This window comes from Pezoporus flaviventris, unplaced genomic scaffold (genome assembly GCF_033815535.1).
Source record: "Pezoporus flaviventris isolate CSIRO_AGI_PZ_B2104156 unplaced genomic scaffold, CSIRO_AGI_Pfla_v1 ptg000002l, whole genome shotgun sequence".
In the NCBI taxonomy this organism is placed as follows: Eukaryota; Metazoa; Chordata; class Aves; order Psittaciformes; family Psittacidae; genus Pezoporus; species Pezoporus flaviventris.
In genome coordinates, this window is record NW_026892550.1 from 81,283,704 (window position 1) to 81,299,729 (window position 16,026).

At 42.0% G+C, this 16,026-nt stretch overlaps 2 protein-coding genes across 14 annotated transcripts in view; one reads left to right on the forward strand and one right to left on the reverse strand.

The window, feature by feature from the left end:
- Positions 1-1,171: 1,171 nt before the first annotated feature.
- On the forward strand, positions 1,172-10,290 carry LOC133264767 (aldo-keto reductase family 1 member B1-like). 2 transcript variants are annotated; one of them, XM_061444672.1, is made up of 10 exons: positions 1,173-1,333; positions 2,069-2,236; positions 3,258-3,374; positions 4,110-4,187; positions 5,022-5,144; positions 6,854-6,960; positions 7,160-7,241; positions 8,345-8,428; positions 9,315-9,397; positions 9,733-10,290. In XM_061444672.1, exons 1-10 carry the CDS (start codon positions 1,265-1,267, stop codon positions 9,773-9,775), a joined length of 954 nt encoding a protein of 317 aa, XP_061300656.1. In that variant the 5' UTR covers positions 1,173-1,264; the 3' UTR covers positions 9,776-10,290. The 2 variants fall into 2 exon arrangements, with proteins under 2 accessions (XP_061300657.1, XP_061300656.1); XM_061444673.1 differs by lacking the exon at positions 3,258-3,374 and having other exon boundaries at positions 1,172-1,333.
- A 1,447-nt stretch (positions 10,291-11,737) lies between these two features.
- Positions 11,738-16,026, reverse strand: part of CALD1 (caldesmon 1) — a 253,249-nt gene continuing 248,960 nt past the window's right edge. For 10 of the 12 annotated variants that reach the window (XM_061444728.1, XM_061444730.1, XM_061444734.1 and 7 more), the window contains 3 exons: positions 15,525-15,605; positions 15,158-15,191; positions 11,738-13,434 (listed from right to left, as the gene is read on the reverse strand). In XM_061444728.1, coding sequence (XP_061300712.1) covers positions 13,403-13,434; positions 15,158-15,191; positions 15,525-15,605 — 147 coding nt within the window. In that variant the 3' untranslated portion in view covers positions 11,738-13,402. The remainder of the gene's footprint in view (positions 13,435-15,157; positions 15,192-15,524; positions 15,606-16,026) is intronic. The other 2 variants (XM_061444731.1, XM_061444737.1) reach the window with 1 other exon arrangement.

Consider the following 16,026-nt stretch of genomic DNA (forward strand, 5'->3'; position numbering starts at 1 on the left):
GATGACAATGAAGCTCGTTCAACCAATGGCTCAGAAACCAGATCAAGCTGAGCAGGAAGAAATTTTGTTCAAATTTAAAGCCAGAACATGAATCAGCCAATCAACTGAAAATACTGTCTTGTGAAAGCACCTTGAATCATGCAGGTACACAAAAAAATTTAACATAGCACATCAAACACTGTGGTTAGAATGCACTAGTGGCACAAAAACTCACAGTTGCCACTGTATTTTGATAGGCAAACATTATCAGTCCAAGCATAAAGCATTTGCCTCTCACTCTCACTGTAGAACTCACAGGATGACACCAGTGGCACCTGCACACCATGTAATCATGTTACAGCAATATAAGCAAAATTAAAAAAGAAGACTCAAGAAGCGGAGAATCCCTACTCTGATAAACACAAAGCCTGTGACATGTGAGATTCCCAAGGTAGGGCATGAAATTACACCAGCTTCCTAACATAAAGCACCTTTTCTTCAAGACGGCTGTCAGCTAACTATCCCAGCCTTTCCAAGCTTATGGCTCTTGATTTCTGAGCACTATCTTCATATAAAGTTTCACGCAGCCTTTAAATGTCATCCCTCTCAATGTATTTGATCCTACATAAAAAGGTGGGGGATTATTCAGAGTAAAGCACTACCTGTAGACAAGCTGTGATCACAAATCCACTTTGCAGCCTCTGACACCCTACTGATGCTGGCTGACATTTTAACTGAGCATTAGGAACTGACGCGTTCACACAGAGTGCTGCAACTTTCCTGCAGGGAGCACACTGTGAGCATGCAAAGATGGGGAATGCAAACTTGATGTAAAGCTAAAACTACATCCTCTTTTTGACTTGCTCTGCGAACAGCAGGTGAGTGTAGTATTTTCTAGGGTGAAAGGTGAAAATGTCAGTCTATTTGTCACCACTTAAGTGTAACTGAGAAAACGGCCCAGGGAACCTCATGCAAGTCTCCTGTCATCCTTCAGGCTCTCTCTGCTGCAGAAGAACACATGCAAAGTGCCAAACTCATCATCACGATGGCATTTGCTTTTAGTTTACTCAGTGCAAAACCAAACAAACCCCCTTAGTATCACGTTTCCGTAACAAACCAAAATCTCTCAATCACGGGCACGTTGTGTCTCACATGTAATGAAACGCGGCGGAGGCGGGGAGGGATGTGAGGGAGGGGGGTGAGAACGGGGACGGACGGCCCCACGCCTTTAAGCGCCTTCTGGCCGCCTTGAACACGCACAGACAGACGGACACCCGCGGACACCATGGCGAGCCCTTGCGTGGAGCTGAGCAACAAGATGAAGATGCCAGTCCTGGGGCTGGGCACTTGGCAGGTACCGGGGCGGGCGGGAGGACGCTGCTCCGGCGGGGCCTGCCAGCGTGGAAAGGAGAGAAAAGAGAAGAGCCGTGACCACAGCCGGGGCTCCCGCGGTGCGGCGCAGGCTGCCGCGGAACCCGCTTTTCTGCCCGGGGAGCGGAGGTCCGGTCTCACCGCCCGCCCGCAATCGCGGCCGCTTGTATAACACAGGGCGGGCTGCCAGGAGGGGCCGGGGGAGAGCGGGGCTCGGGGAGCAAACAGCAAAGGGAAAAAGGGCAAAACAAAAGGGGAAGGGCGGTGCGGGGTGAGGAAGGTGGAGGGACGATAAAATAATAAAAAAAAGGAGGGGAAGCAAAAGAGGAAATGGACAGGAAAGAAGCAAAAGCAGGTTACGAGAGGCTGCCTGGCAGCTCGCAGCCCTCCGGTGGTGTGCGGACAGATAAGACCCCTGTACCACGGGACTGCCTTCGTGGGCAGGGATTGGCGAAACTGCTTGGGCAACACTGAGAGTGAAAAAGGGGAAATGATAGCGGGCACATGCTGCTGGAAATGGCAGAGGCAAGATGTGTCGCAGGAAGTAATTCCTTTCTGCTCTGTGCCATTTTCCTACGAAAAAGCTGTTTGCTTGGAAAGTTGAAACTCAGGAAAGTCCATCAGCAGGTGGAAATGGGGACTGTGCAGAGCTATCGCAGCAGTAAGCACTGGCAGAAAACCGTGGAAGAGCTCATGGTGTGGTTGTGTTTGCTTTCAGGCTCCTCCAGGAAAGGTGGAAGAGGTGGCAAAGTGTGCTATTGATGCAGGCTACCGCCTCTTCGACTGTGCCTATTTCTACCAGAATGAAAATGAAATAGGGAATGCAGTCCAGCAGAAGATCAGGGAGGGGGCTGTGAAACGGGAAGACCTCTTCATTGTCACCAAGGTACAAGGATGCAGGATTATTGGGACATTTTGCTTTTCTCAGAGTGCAGACTCGTTCCATTTGTAAAGTAACATGAGGACCTCTTCCCTTCTCTGACCTTCACTTCATGGGTGTCATGTGTGCTATAAATTCTATCCTTCAATTGTAATTTTGACAGAGCCTTATTAGGAGCCATTGAGAATTTAGGAAATATAACATGGCAGTTGCTAATGTAATAATTTCCTTGTGTCTATTCAGTCATTTAATTACACTGGTGGTTCATTTGCTTGCACCTGAGAAAGATCAGGGAAAAAAGGACAAATCAGATGTCTGAATTCAGAGGTGGTGTGCTACTACTTCCTGGTGTTCAAGACCCTTGAAAATGGCGTCATGTACAAAATGTAAGCCTAAAAGGAAATAGATATTAAAGTGTAACTCCACTGCTTTCTCTTCTCCACTTGCCTCAGCAATGCTCTTTACCAGAAAATAGGAACTCTTCAACTAAAAATTATTAATTGGGGTTTTCATTAGCAACGTGATAAAACTTTGAGTATAATTAGGGTTTTGCACATACTCTTTATTTTTGTTAAAGAGCAGGTTTTAATTTGAATAATACTTTGAAGTTCTTCTATTTAAATTACTTGGATTTTCATTTCAGAAATTAAGTAAAATGGACAACAGTTCTCACTGTGGGCAGTAAAAAGGGACAGAACGTGGGTAGCTGTGAGCTGCTTCAGACTCAGAATTTACGCTGAAAAAACAAAATCTAACACTAACAGCTCTGCTGGGTCAGATACACCTTACAGAGTGTTATATTCTGAGAATCTCTTTTCATAAGTAGGAATACTGACTGCCCACCTTCATGACTGACTCCTTATTTGTGGTATGTTTGTCCTGCCTTACCATGAAGATATTGGCATCCTTGTCTTCAGTGTGGACTGAGTAGGTGGGGAAGGAGTTTTCCTCCTAGACCACCTAGGGAGAAGCTTCTGTCCCCTGGATTGTGGAAGCTGTAGAATCATGGTTGGGCTTCTTCCCACAGTTATGGAACACGTTCCACGAGAGGTCCTTGGTTAAGGTAGCGTGCAAGAAGAGCCTCACTGCACTGCAACTGGACTACCTTGACCTCTACCTGATACACTTCCCTATGGGATACAAGGTAGTACCTACATCCCTCTTCTCCTTATCTGGCTAGAAGCATGGTGCATTCTCTCATCTGTGTTGTGACCATCTTCATCATGCAGCTGGGATATGCTGTGGTTCATTTGGCTCTTCCCTTACCCTTGTGGTAGCAAGAATTCAATCACTAACTAGCTGGTGGTATGTTTTAGCATGTGGGTCTGGATTTATGCACTTGTCGGGGCGAGATAGTCGTAGGTATGAACACTGCTAACAAGCCCTCTGGGTCTTCAGGGAAACTGTAACCAACACAGAATTGTGCATTTTGGGATCGTGGCCTTCTGCTGGGCCAGAACAGTGTGAACATCTCAGTTTTTGGAGATGCTGGCTTGGTTTGGAGTGACCAACAGTGGGAGATGAATCACAGTGCGGCAGCACAATACTTTCACTGCCTCCACACACTCCCCTCTCCCCCCTGAGTCTACACCTGTGTAAAAAATAAAAGCTCTAGAATAAAGAGGAAGGGGATGGTATCTTTTGCCTTATTTGCCTAAGTTACATAATTACTGCTAATTCCCACGTTTTGTGTGCAGGGTTTGTTTTGTAGAAATATGGCCCTTGTCCAAAAACTGAGTGTTTGTTTTTTTTTCAGTTATGTAATATGTTTTAATAACCTGCTAACTTACTGCCTATCAATCCAGTCAGAAGTGCTATAAACAGTAGGAAATTCAGCTCTTAACAAAAAGTCTGTGCATTATCTGCCTTGAAATAACAGGCTGGTGAAGAACTGAATCCTGTGGATGAGAAGGGTATGAGTATCCCCAGTGATACAGATTTTCTGGACACATGGGAGGTAAGTTAATGTTTGCTCTTGGGAGCAGGTGTCACCACTAAAGATGGAGCAGAGATCTGTGTGCACAGTGAAATTAAAGAATAGGTTTGGGTATGGAGGATAGTCACAAAAAAGTTACATTTCACGATCAAAATGAGCAGAGCCGCTGCTATCTCTTGTTTTGGGGAGGAAGAGGGGGATGTCTTTACTAAGACTAAAGAGGAGGAAGCTATCAGCACTGCAGGTGCTGTCATGAAAATATTTGAATACATGCAGTGGAAGAATCGAAGCCTGGATTAATCCGGGTGTGGTTGTTGATTTAGTGGGTGTTTCATGCAGGTACGGAATTCTCATGCTTTTCAGTGTTGGCTGTCAGCACCTCTGGCTGTCCTTCATTCCTCCTTTCTTTGTGCACTGGGGCCTGCTCCGACTACCTGCACCTCTGTGATGCTGCAGCTCTGGGAATTAAGTTTTCTCTGCAGCAGCAGATTACAGGTGCAAGGAAGTATTTTGAGGTAATTGAGTATAAGCTTAACATCCTCCCTGCTATGTTCTGCCAAATCAGAGGTAGTGTGCAGGTAAGGGAGGAAGTGGAGGGTCACCCTTGCTTTTTAAGCTCTGGTAAAATGACCCCCAAAGAAGCCAAAGCAAAAGAATTTTTCTTCCTACTACAAAAGGTTTGGCCAAGCCATTCTTACATTACTTTCCAATCTGCACTGTAAAGCATATAGATAATACAAGTTGCAATCTAGTATGAGTTGTTCATTGGTTTGTCATTAGCTTTAGGGAAATAAGATAATGTAATTGACAGTATTACCACCTCATAAACACATATTTGTTGACTTTACTCATTAGGCCATGGAAGAGCTGGTGGACTGTGGCCTGGTAAAAGCCATTGGAATCTCCAACTTTAACCATGAGCAGATTGAAAGAATCTTGAACAAGCCAGGACTGAAATACAAACCAGTAAATAACCAGGTAAGATTTTTGTTTCTGTTGATGTCACTAACCTTGAAATACTCATGCTACACTTCAGCTCTAAAACTGATTTCTGCCATGACCTTTGAATAGCTTTGGTGCCATCAAAAGGTCTGGCAAAGCGCTATGGGTACCTCTGGTTGTCTGAAAGACTAAATCAGTGCTGCCTGTGATACGCAAGGCTTTGGTACAGTGTCAGTCTTAATGGTGTTTAGTTGACAGGGATGTTAACAATTTTTTTTTTGTAGACTTGTGTGTATATATGCAGTGGTGATTTGAGAGCGCTATCATACAAACCAGTATGGATTATGCATATCACAGTAATATCAGACACATGAGAAGGTATCATTTTTAGATAGTGGAAAACAGTGAAAATAACCATTACCTTCTATAAGACCTTGTGTTTTTCTGCTGTATGTCCTCTTTCACACTCTCAAGTATGACTTGGACTTAGATGTCACAGCCGAAGTTGCCACAGGCCCATTTTTTTCAACCCTGGGATAACCAGCATAATCCCCACTGCGAGCACAGGCATGGGCATGTACAGAAATGCTCTAACTCATTCACTGAACTTATTTATTTTTCAGCATAAACTATTTCACTGACCTTGGGCACAGAAGGGAGGGTTGAAGTATGCAGTTACATAACAAATTCTTAGCACATACCTCTGAATGAAAGAAATCACAGGACAGCAGTGGCATCAGGACCTTCTTTCATATAAGACTTCTTTGCACACAGCTGAGGGTGCTGAATGCCCATCTCTGCTGGCTTGGCAATATCCAGGAAAATCCCCACACTGGGTCCTATGCAGGCACAGCGCTGCCTGTACTGTGATGCTGGGCTTGGGGCTAGCGTGTGTGCCAGCCAGGCTTAGCACAAGGGGAACACACAACTTGGAAAGATTTTATTGAGGGTTATAAAGTTCTGGTGGGTAGGGACCCAACTATCCCCATGTTAAAAGCTGCACCAACTTCAACAGTTTAAAGAACTTCAGGCTTTGACTTCGTTTTGCTTCTTCATGGGTGTGCCTGTGCCACACGCTGTCATTGCAGTAGCAGCCTAATCTAGCTCAGGACTAGATAAACTACTGTACATGGATTTCACATCACCATACCTGGTAGCAAAGCTATAGCATTTACAAATAGCTAAGTATGTGCATGGTGCCATGTTATGCAGTATAGACATAGCCCTGAAGTCATACTATGGCTTGTGGCAACTTGAGCAGCATCCCCATATAGGCTCTTGTTTCCATTTAAAGGATGTCTTGCCCAAATGGCTGGTCACAACGTGATCTGAGCTAACCTAGGGAAGCTCAGATTCCCAGGCTTCTTTAGGAATCAGGGAGACTCCCTGAGGAGAGGTTGGGTGACTTGGAGCAGAAACTAAACTTCAGGTGTCCTGAGCTGCTTCTCTGAAGATGCAGTCTGGCTCTGCAGTAGTTAAGGAAGACTGATTTCCTTGGTTCCTGACAAGATAGCACTTTCACTCTTCTCATCTATTTCTCACTATCTTAGCATAATATGGAGCATGAGGAAGCCCTGTTCTCTGTGCTAGGCCTCTAGAAACTGCTGTGAAGTGAAGGTAATTTTAATCATGATACTGGGAGTCTTTCCTTCATATTTCTGTGACCCAAGAGGAATGAAAATGTTATCCTCAGGAGCCCAGTGCAGTCTGCCTCTGTATCAACCACCATGCTTCTGTGCTTGCAGATTGAATGTCATCCATACCTAACCCAGGAAAAGCTGATCAACTACTGTCAATCCAAAGGGATTGTTGTGACTGCATACAGTCCCCTTGGCTCTCCTAACCGCCCGTGGTAAGAAAATATTCGTCTGCAGCCTTTCTGTACACAAATCCATGCATTTGCAACTTGAATCTTTGAGGCAAATGATGCAAATAATGCAGGTATAATTGGAAAGGTATTGTTGCTTTGCTGCAGATTGATTCACACAAAATGTCAGGCTTCCTGCAGGGAAGCTAACATCTCTGAATATCCTGGCTTTTGTTTTTAATAGGGCCAAGCCAGGGGAACCTGTGCTGCTAGAGGATCCCAGGATTAAAGAGATTGCAGTTAGACACCATAAAACCCCTGCCCAGGTCAGTGGGTCTGTCAGGGCAAACTATTCCTCCTCCTCTGACATCTTTACACGACTGATGGCCAGTCTTAGCAGATGCTGCCTTCTCTAGAGATACGGTATAACAGAGCTGAACTGCACTTAACTCCTCACACTGACCCAGTTCTTACCAGCATTCGTACAAATTATCAGGTATTTTCTAAGAGGTCTTGACTGTGAGTTTGGGGGGGGGGGGTGCGGCGCTGATCAGCAGTGGTGCATGCTTACCTCAGGTGTTCCCCCTTCTGGGGAGATTTCTTCTGCTCCCAGAGAGAAGTGCTCTCTCCCAGAGAACCCCTTTCCCCTGAGATTGCCTACAAACCTTCAAGCTAACTTTGTCACTCCTTTCTCCAGTTAAGTTCACAAAGTTACTCTTCAGAGAATCCTGTAATTTGCAGATTAATTTGATTGCTCCCCTTTTGCTTGTCTTCACAAAGAACCATTGAAAGCTGCGTGATTATACAAGATGATTTTTTCACTGTTACTTACTAGTCACAGAGATGAATTCTTGCTCAGGGTGTGCAGAAACTGCACTTGAAACAAACCCACAGGTTCACAAGCAGCCAACCACAGTCCCATTTTAAGACAGGCAGAGCAGAACAAAAAAACTATTCAACAGGGGGACACATTTTGAAGGGACACACACACACACAATGTTTAAAGTCTGTAAGTTTATTTTTCCTTTTAAGGACTTCAAAAAATCTTAACCCAGGTGAAATACCTGTGAGACCAAAATAATCTGCAGTATCACTGGGGTCTGAGCACTCATATAATGCAAGCCAGAAGCATCATCATTCCTCCTCCCTTCCCCTTCTATCCTAAATGAAAATTAAAAAAAAAGCCTGGAGAAGCCAGGATGAAGAAACAACATAGGCCAGAAACAATTAGCTTGTCAGTAGACTGCAAGCAAATCCTGGCACATCAAACTCCTGTGTACAAACTGGTAGAGTCTTCCAAAGAGTGAACATAGTTGTAGAAAAGGAAATTGGTTTGTGAACGAAAAAATAGTGGTAAGAGAGAACACAAAATTCATTTTAACAGATTTCTTGGTCCTCTATGTTCATGCTCCTCCTTGTCCTTTCCTAGGTCCTGATCCGGTTTCTTATCCAAAGAGAAGTGATTGTCATCCCCAAGTCTGAGAAACCTCAGCGTGTTGAGGAAAACATCAAGGTGAAGTTTCTACTGGGAACTGCTGCTACTTTTTTACACAGGATAGGCACCTAAACCCACATCTCCTCCATGTTTCCATGGAACAGCTCTTAAGAGGCATTGGAAAAGGAGCGCAGAGATGTAAAGATGGGGTCTCTGCACTACCTAAGCATCCTCACTTGTTCTCTGCACAAAAGCATTTTGTTCCTGTCAGAAGAGAAATGGGTTACCCCAGGGCAGTCCAAGCTCTGCTGTCCAGAAAGGCAGTCCAAGTTTTGGACTTGCCCCCTGGGAAATGCTTAGTGAACCTCTCTTCAGGATGTAAGGAACAAGTTATAAACACCAGACCCATTACAGTTTGTCTCACTTTGAGGCTGTGGTTCTCCTTGGCAGGAAAGTTCAGGTAGACGTCTGCTCATAAGGCCTGGCATTCTTAAATGATATCTCTGTGTTACTTTCAATTCATGCTGCTAAATTTTGGACTTATTTCTCCTATGAACCACTAGCAAGAACTCTTAGACAACTGATTGAGGCTACCATTTGCAGTTAGTATACCCAGTAGTCCTCTGTTGTAGCAGAAATATTTACCGCTAGTTCTAGTATTTGCAATACATTGAGTAATCCATCCTTGGCATCTTAAGTTTTTGTTCTGTGTATTACAGCACAAACTGCATTCAACCACTCAGAACTGTAAGACATTACTATGAACAGCACCTCAGAGAGAAAAGGGCTATCTTGATTACTCCAAGGGTAGATTGGTATTTGGATAAGAAATACGAGGATTTCTTAACTGCTTAGTGTGGATGCAATATGTTCCTTTCCTCAAGTCATGAATACATGAAGCGTATTAGCAGCTAACTACTCATGAACCTAAGTAAAAAGGGCTGTTCTTTTGTTTCCTTGCTAGGTGTTTGACTTTGAACTGTCTAAAAAGGAGATGGACGTCATCCTCAGCTTTAACAGGAACTGGAGAGCAGTTCCAGTGCCCCAGTAAGTTCCTTTTTATTGTTGTTATCCACTAAGCCTATCTGTATTTTCATCCCCCATGTCTTGAAAACATACATGACTAAGACAAGGGAGAGCTCACATCTTCAGTCTTGCACCCCAGGTAACAATGTCCTGGAACTGATGTCAGAAGGGAGACTGATTCAGGACATTCCCTTCAACATCTTTGTGTATTATGTGCTTGTCACAAGACTATGTTAAAATTAATGACAGAAGCAAAACTTTAGTACATTGGCAGTGGGGCAAGAAGACTGCAGTAGGGAAATGCTGCTGGAGATACTTTCTACAATACTTAAATAACCAGTTCTTTTTCTTCTCAGAGCTGTCAATCACAAGGATTACCCATTCAAAGCAGAATATTAGTGCCAGTGGTTTCTGCAAGACCTCCATGTAACTACTTCCAGATTAGAAGATGTACTCTGTAGCTTGGTCTTGATTTCTTCTTTTGTACTTGACTGTTATTATGAGCAGTTACTTCTCCTTTTTTAGGAGAAGGCCACTAGCTGGTGTAAGAATGCATCAGTACAGATGGAACTTTTGTAAAGACTGTTAGCAGAAACCTGGTTTCCATTAAGAGTAAAAAGACAATGTCTCTTCATTTCCTCTTTTCCTTGTTTTCCTTAATTAAAGACATGTTTAACAGAAAACTCTGGTTACTTACGTGATTTTTTTTTATACATTATTTCAAGTGCAGTCAGTCATACTGGCTCATGAGTTGCTGTAAAGGAATGTTCTCTTTATTTACTTTGCTTTTTACATAATTGTGATTTTTATAGTGTGAATCTCTAATGTTTTGGAAATTTATATGAAGTTTGAATAACAACAATCAGTGCAGTGCTTAAATTGTTTCATAAAATTAGTTATGAAAACATGCTTGATGTCTGTTGTTTTTTAATCTCAATACGGACAGAAATGAGTTTCTATAATTCCTGTACAAGAACAATACACAGAGACTACTTTGTGGCTTAAGCATCAAACAGGATTGTGCTCTAGCTGATGCTAAAGAACAAAGTTGTACCTGTTACCTCATGCAGCTCTCTCTGAAGACCTAGAATCTGAAGTCTTGAGTGATTACTGGTGAAAGGTTGAAGACAGCATCATATACAATGATAACACATATCAAAATCAACCCCACTGAATATAAGGACTACCTACAAAATCAAACAGAGTACCTCTAGTAGTCTCAAACATAACATTAGATTTCTGCAGTTCTGCTGGCAGCATTCAGAACAGCCTGTCCAGACAAGGGTCGGCTTTATCTAAGGAAAACATAGAAAATATTTTCTTTTATATTTTCTTTAAAAACACCAAACCCTGAGGTAAACTCACATTTGTTTTAAATTATTTCCAGGTAGGTATTGCCAGGCCAAAGCAACAGCAGGTTTGAAAAAGGCTGTTGTGTGGCACTCCACATACTGACATGAGAAAGCCTGGCTAGGATGCTGAGTGAACTGCAGGAAACCATGATCAGAAACTAAGATGACAATTTGGTATTGTCTGAAGAGTGGTATCAAAAAACTTGCTGAGTCTGCCACTAGGGTATTTGTCCCTGGTGAATTCTGCCAGGAGGTGGTGCCAGCTGGTGGGAACAACCCATGACCACACCACTTCATGGTATTAGGGTATTAACCCCAAAACAGCATGCTTCCATGCTCTCAGAAAAGGCAATAACCAGGAGCAGAAGAAATTTCTCTACATCAGCAAGGAAAAGTGTCCCTTCACGTGAGGCAGAACAGGCACACTTCCAAGCATACAAGATCTTTTCAGGTTAAATTGGGCAGCGTCTTTCTTCACAGCTGCTTGCTGCAGCCTTGCTTCCTGTGGAGCTGGCAGCAGCCTAGGGGGCCTCTTTCAGATGACCATGACCAGGTTTAGAGTAGGGCATTACATGCTGTGCTGCTGTTAGAGCAAAAGCAAAGCACATAGGAGCCAGCAGTTCCCCAGGCTTGGTCCCTGTGATCATGCAAAGCCTGGAAGCACATCTGAGGTAGACAGAAGAAACAGGCTGGTTGTCACACAGGAAACATTTTTTGAGACAAGGAAGCAGAAGGCTGTACTGCTATATCAGAACCTACTTCGACAGGCACACTGGCTTCTGGACGATGCACAGCTCCCATCGTGTACTGATAAGCACAACAACTGAGTTTTTATTCCCTCCCCCAAGAATATGTAGGTTGAAATTTCTACTTTTACCACTTGGTTGCCTACTGTAGGATAATGGATCAGGAGAGACACCCTTTCAGCTTCTTTTCAATGACACAGCCTTTGCAGTATTCCTATCCAAGTTACAACTGGCTCATTCCTGCTCATTAAAAAACTGGGGGCTGCTGATGGAAATATTCCATTTATTGTGGATGCAGTTTCAGAATACATTGTTTGAACAAATCGTTTTTATTGCAGCTATCGGATGTATTTGAAAGACTCAGAAGAGTGTTTACAAAACCCCTAAACAAAAAACATGACAACTCACAGACAACGTCAGGCACAGTTTCACCCCCTACAGATAACTACATGCATCTCTATATGTAAACAGGATGTTTCAGACAAGCAGGGGATCTCATCTCTGGGTTGAAATAAAACATTATTCTTCTTTAGGAAGGAGTCAGATGCTGTAAGAGATGGAAGTGGTGAAAAGGGAGATCCTGGTAGTTCTGGTGCAAAACATAACTGTTAACAATATGCTCAGGGGCTACTTCAGTTGCTCAGTTTATGCCATCCATACACTGTAGGATGTAAATGCTGAACTGCATGGCATGTAGATTCAAAACAAGCTGATGTCTTATAGCTGTGTGTTTACTATATACAAATGAAAACATCTGTAAATAAGATATTTGGGAGAGAGAGTTAAAAAGAAGCACTACAAAGATAGAGGTTTACTTCATTTTCAGTGGACTTAGTGTACGGCACTAATGGATGGCAAGATCTAGTGTACAGTCTGAAACAAGCTCCAACTGTGGTTAGGTTTTTTTTCTTTTTCATTATGGTAGCTTTATATAAATTAAACTACAACGTTTTATACAAGTGACCTATTTTTGACCCTCTATACCCTTACCTTTTCCTCTTTTAAAAACTATACTTTCTTTTTACTTACCCATTACTGGGCAACTGACATTTAAAATTTTTTAATACTTATCTCACCATACCTCTAATGGCAATTCTGAAATCTTACTATAGAAAAGTGTGTGATTCTGTCTTTATTTTTTTTTAAGCTGTGATATTGGCTAATTATGTACGTTTATTACTAAATATAATACTCTAGCACGTATTAAAGCATTCTACCATTAGTAGTGCCTTTAGGCTAAACTTTGTAAAGCTATGTGTGTATATATATTCTAAATTGCATTCAATTACTAGTCACTAACAACAAAAAGAAATATCAGTACCGCTGTCAGCTAACATAATCATCCAAATTTAAGTATTAACTTAAACTAGAATGGAAAAATTGATGCTTAAAAAAAGTATAAAACAAAAAAATTAAAACACGTTATTGATGCAGTATTTCTCATGACATGGGCAGCTTACAGAAAATATTACATTGTCAACTAAAGATATTTCTTCCATGCCTTAGTCTAAAGTGCAGAAGGAAAAGACTTCTGTATTACAAAAGTAACCGTTGTTTTTATAGGTTTACTGCACACCTTTCTTAAGCAACTTCACTTTACACACATTTTGGGCTGACTTCTTTTGCCAGTTGAAATCACTGTTCAGATACATAGTTATGACTATCAGTAGAAGAGTCTATATATTTCACAGCATGGGTTTCTTTAGGAATAAAGATCTTTAGGAATAAAGGCTCTTGTGCAAAGGCAGTACTATTATGATGAATGTCTAGACTGATTATTAAATACAGTGCTAATATACATGGTTTTAACTGGGATAATGCAAAAAGAGATTTTGGTAAATAAACATAAATATAAAAAGAACAATTTAGCACTTTTTCCTTTTTTTTTTTTTCCCCCAGCTGATTGGTCCAGCGTCTTTAGTGGCCTTCTACGGTTCTTTCTCAAATTGTCTCAAACCTGCTGAGAAAGAGAAAGATTAAAGACCACTTGAAATAACCCAAACACATCCCTAAAACAGAGATGGCATGGCTGTAGATTAACACCATGTAAGAAAGCAAGACACAAGCTGGATGATGCTGTGGGTCATGGACTGGGTTTGCTCAGCGCTGGTCTCCAAGAGGACATGCAGGATTTCATCTCTTTCACCTCCAACAGCCCCTGAAAGCAGCTCGGGAAGAGCTCAGGAGCTTCCCATTCAGAAATGTGGTGGTTGCTGCACCTAGTGCTCAACCCAGCTGCATGCAGGCAGCTCCTGTGCTAAGGTGAGCTGTGCTGCAGTGCTTGGCGCACACGCTCTGAACCCACGACAAGTCTCCTGAGAGCCTCTTACTGCAAAGCCCTCATCTCGCTCAGGCTTTGAGTGCCTGAATCACTCAGCTGGGTCTGCGATGACACACGACTACTGGCATCTTCCACAGGAATAGAGCTGTGCTAACACTGAGTGAGCCCAAAACCCCCTCTCCTAACAGCTGAGTTCAAAAAAGGAGAAGGGCGGGGGGAAGGAAAACTGTTCTGGTCTGCGTGATTCCAAATTGGTAAGTTCACAGGTATACCATACCTCTGGCTTCACATATGGATGTGCACTCACTTTTCTTCACATATTAATGTATAGCAAACCAAATGTTTTTCTATATTTTATCATTTCATTCCTAGTGAAGAGTCAAGGGATGTTGCAAAGCATCTATAATGCTGTTAAATTAATCAGTAAATTTCCATTCTTCCCCACTGCTCCTTAGAATCATAGAATCAACTAGGCTGGAAAAGACCTTTAAGATCAAGTCCAACTGTTATCCCAGCACTGCCAAGCTCACCCCTAAACCATGTTACTAAGGGCCTTGTTTACGCTGTTTTTGAACACTTCCAAACACATAATTCCTTTAGTTTTATTTGGAGTGTTTTAGATTAAAATTTAAGCAAGCTAGGAGAGCAATTTTGCCAATTTCTTTCTTTACAACTAGGTTTTCTTTCTTAAACTAGTAGTTTCAAAATGACAGTAGTGTGCCTTGTGAAGACACTAATGCACAGCTTCAGTAAAAACAGTGCTGCTGCTGAGTGCATTTGAACTCCAGTCCAGTCTGGGTGTGCAGGAGCACATGGGGCTCACAACCAGCCAGAACTGTTTTTCAAAATCAACACTGCTGAGTTTTCATCAGGCTTTACCATTACCCAGTGGCAGTGTTCAAAATCAGGTGCAGGGCTCATTCTCAGTAGTAGTGCTGAAATCTTCCATTTCTGCTCAAATAATGTTGCTGCAATAGCCTCATTTTCTGGGTTCTCTCTGCTCATGAAAGGCATATCAATTGTTGCTGCAGCCTTAAAAGAGCCTTTCCCAGATGCCTTGCATTTGCTGTAGTTAAATGACCATTTGTCAGACCTCACACAGTTTAGCAATACTCTCCAGCTACAGCAAACATACTATGCATGTAACTCGAACAAGGCTTTGCAATCATGGCTGGAATACTGCTAACCCTTAATCTCCCTAGAAAGGTGATTTAGGTTTATTTCTCAAACATCCATGTTTTTATGATATTGCAGTGGAGCTGTTGAAAGGCTAAAGACAGAAGGGGGGGGGGGGGTGTGCATTAATATTAAAAGCTGTAGGATTTTGAAACATGGACACGCCTGTGTGAAAACACAGCAGTGTTTCTATTTAACATGGAGGTGTCTTATCAGAATTACTTACCATTAGTCTCTGATTTTTTCCCCATAGCTGATACCTGTTTGAAAAATCATAACCCATTATTAAACTTGAATATGTGAAAACAAAGCTATTTATAACAAGAAAAAAAAAATCAACTCCATGCAAGGGACAGATTTCTACTCACAACACAGCCTTAACAGAGCTGCTAAATAGGAATGAATATAAAAGTTATATGCTGCCCATGACTGTCTGTATGTCATTGTACTTTCTTGTACAGATAAAAAGGCAGGATAACAAACATGTAAATGCCTAATTCCAACTGACTGACCATATGGAGGTAAAAGGCACCTTCCTCCTAGAAAGCAACCCATAAAGCTATTAGTCTTTTAACAATACACTGAAGTGTTACCTTAGAAGAAGGAGCTGGCTTTTCAACTGACTGCTTCTCCCAGAGATTACGTTTGCCAGACACGTCTCCTGGTTTTAAATCCTGTATTTAAAAATTAATGTCAGAGAACACAAACCAACATTAGTTCAGGTTTATTTTAATTTGTTAGAGAAGAAGTCAAAATGTGACTTCCTTATAAAAAAAATTTGAGGAGCATCCACAGAGTCTACCAATGACACTTTACATAATGACTCCACATGCTTTATGGCAAAAACCAGTTCTGCTGCATCTATTCTTAGTACTGCACAGACTGGCCATAACTTATTATGTTCATCCTAAGGAGTAGACTGAAAAATTACTGCACATTTGGGTCTTTAAGACAGACAACTCCAACTTTTGCAACTGAAAAAGATTTTTCTTAATATAAAGATATTTCTATCAAGGGGGAATTCAAAAGCAGCTTGCCTTATTATTTTAGATCAGAAATAAAATATTTAATTAAAAAAAAAAAACCTGTAAACCA

Bases quoted from the DNA above. Each gene is read 5' to 3' on its own strand.
- LOC133264767 (XM_061444672.1), top strand. From the start codon at position 1,265: ATGGCGAGCCCTTGCGTGGAGCTGAGCAACAAGATGAAGATGCCAGTC. The intron at 4,188-5,021 runs GTAAGTTAATGT...TTTACTCATTAG, and splicing joins ATTTTCTGGACACATGGGAG to GCCATGGAAGAGCTGGTGGA. The intron at 7,242-8,344 runs GTCAGTGGGTCT...GTCCTTTCCTAG, and splicing joins ACCATAAAACCCCTGCCCAG to GTCCTGATCCGGTTTCTTAT.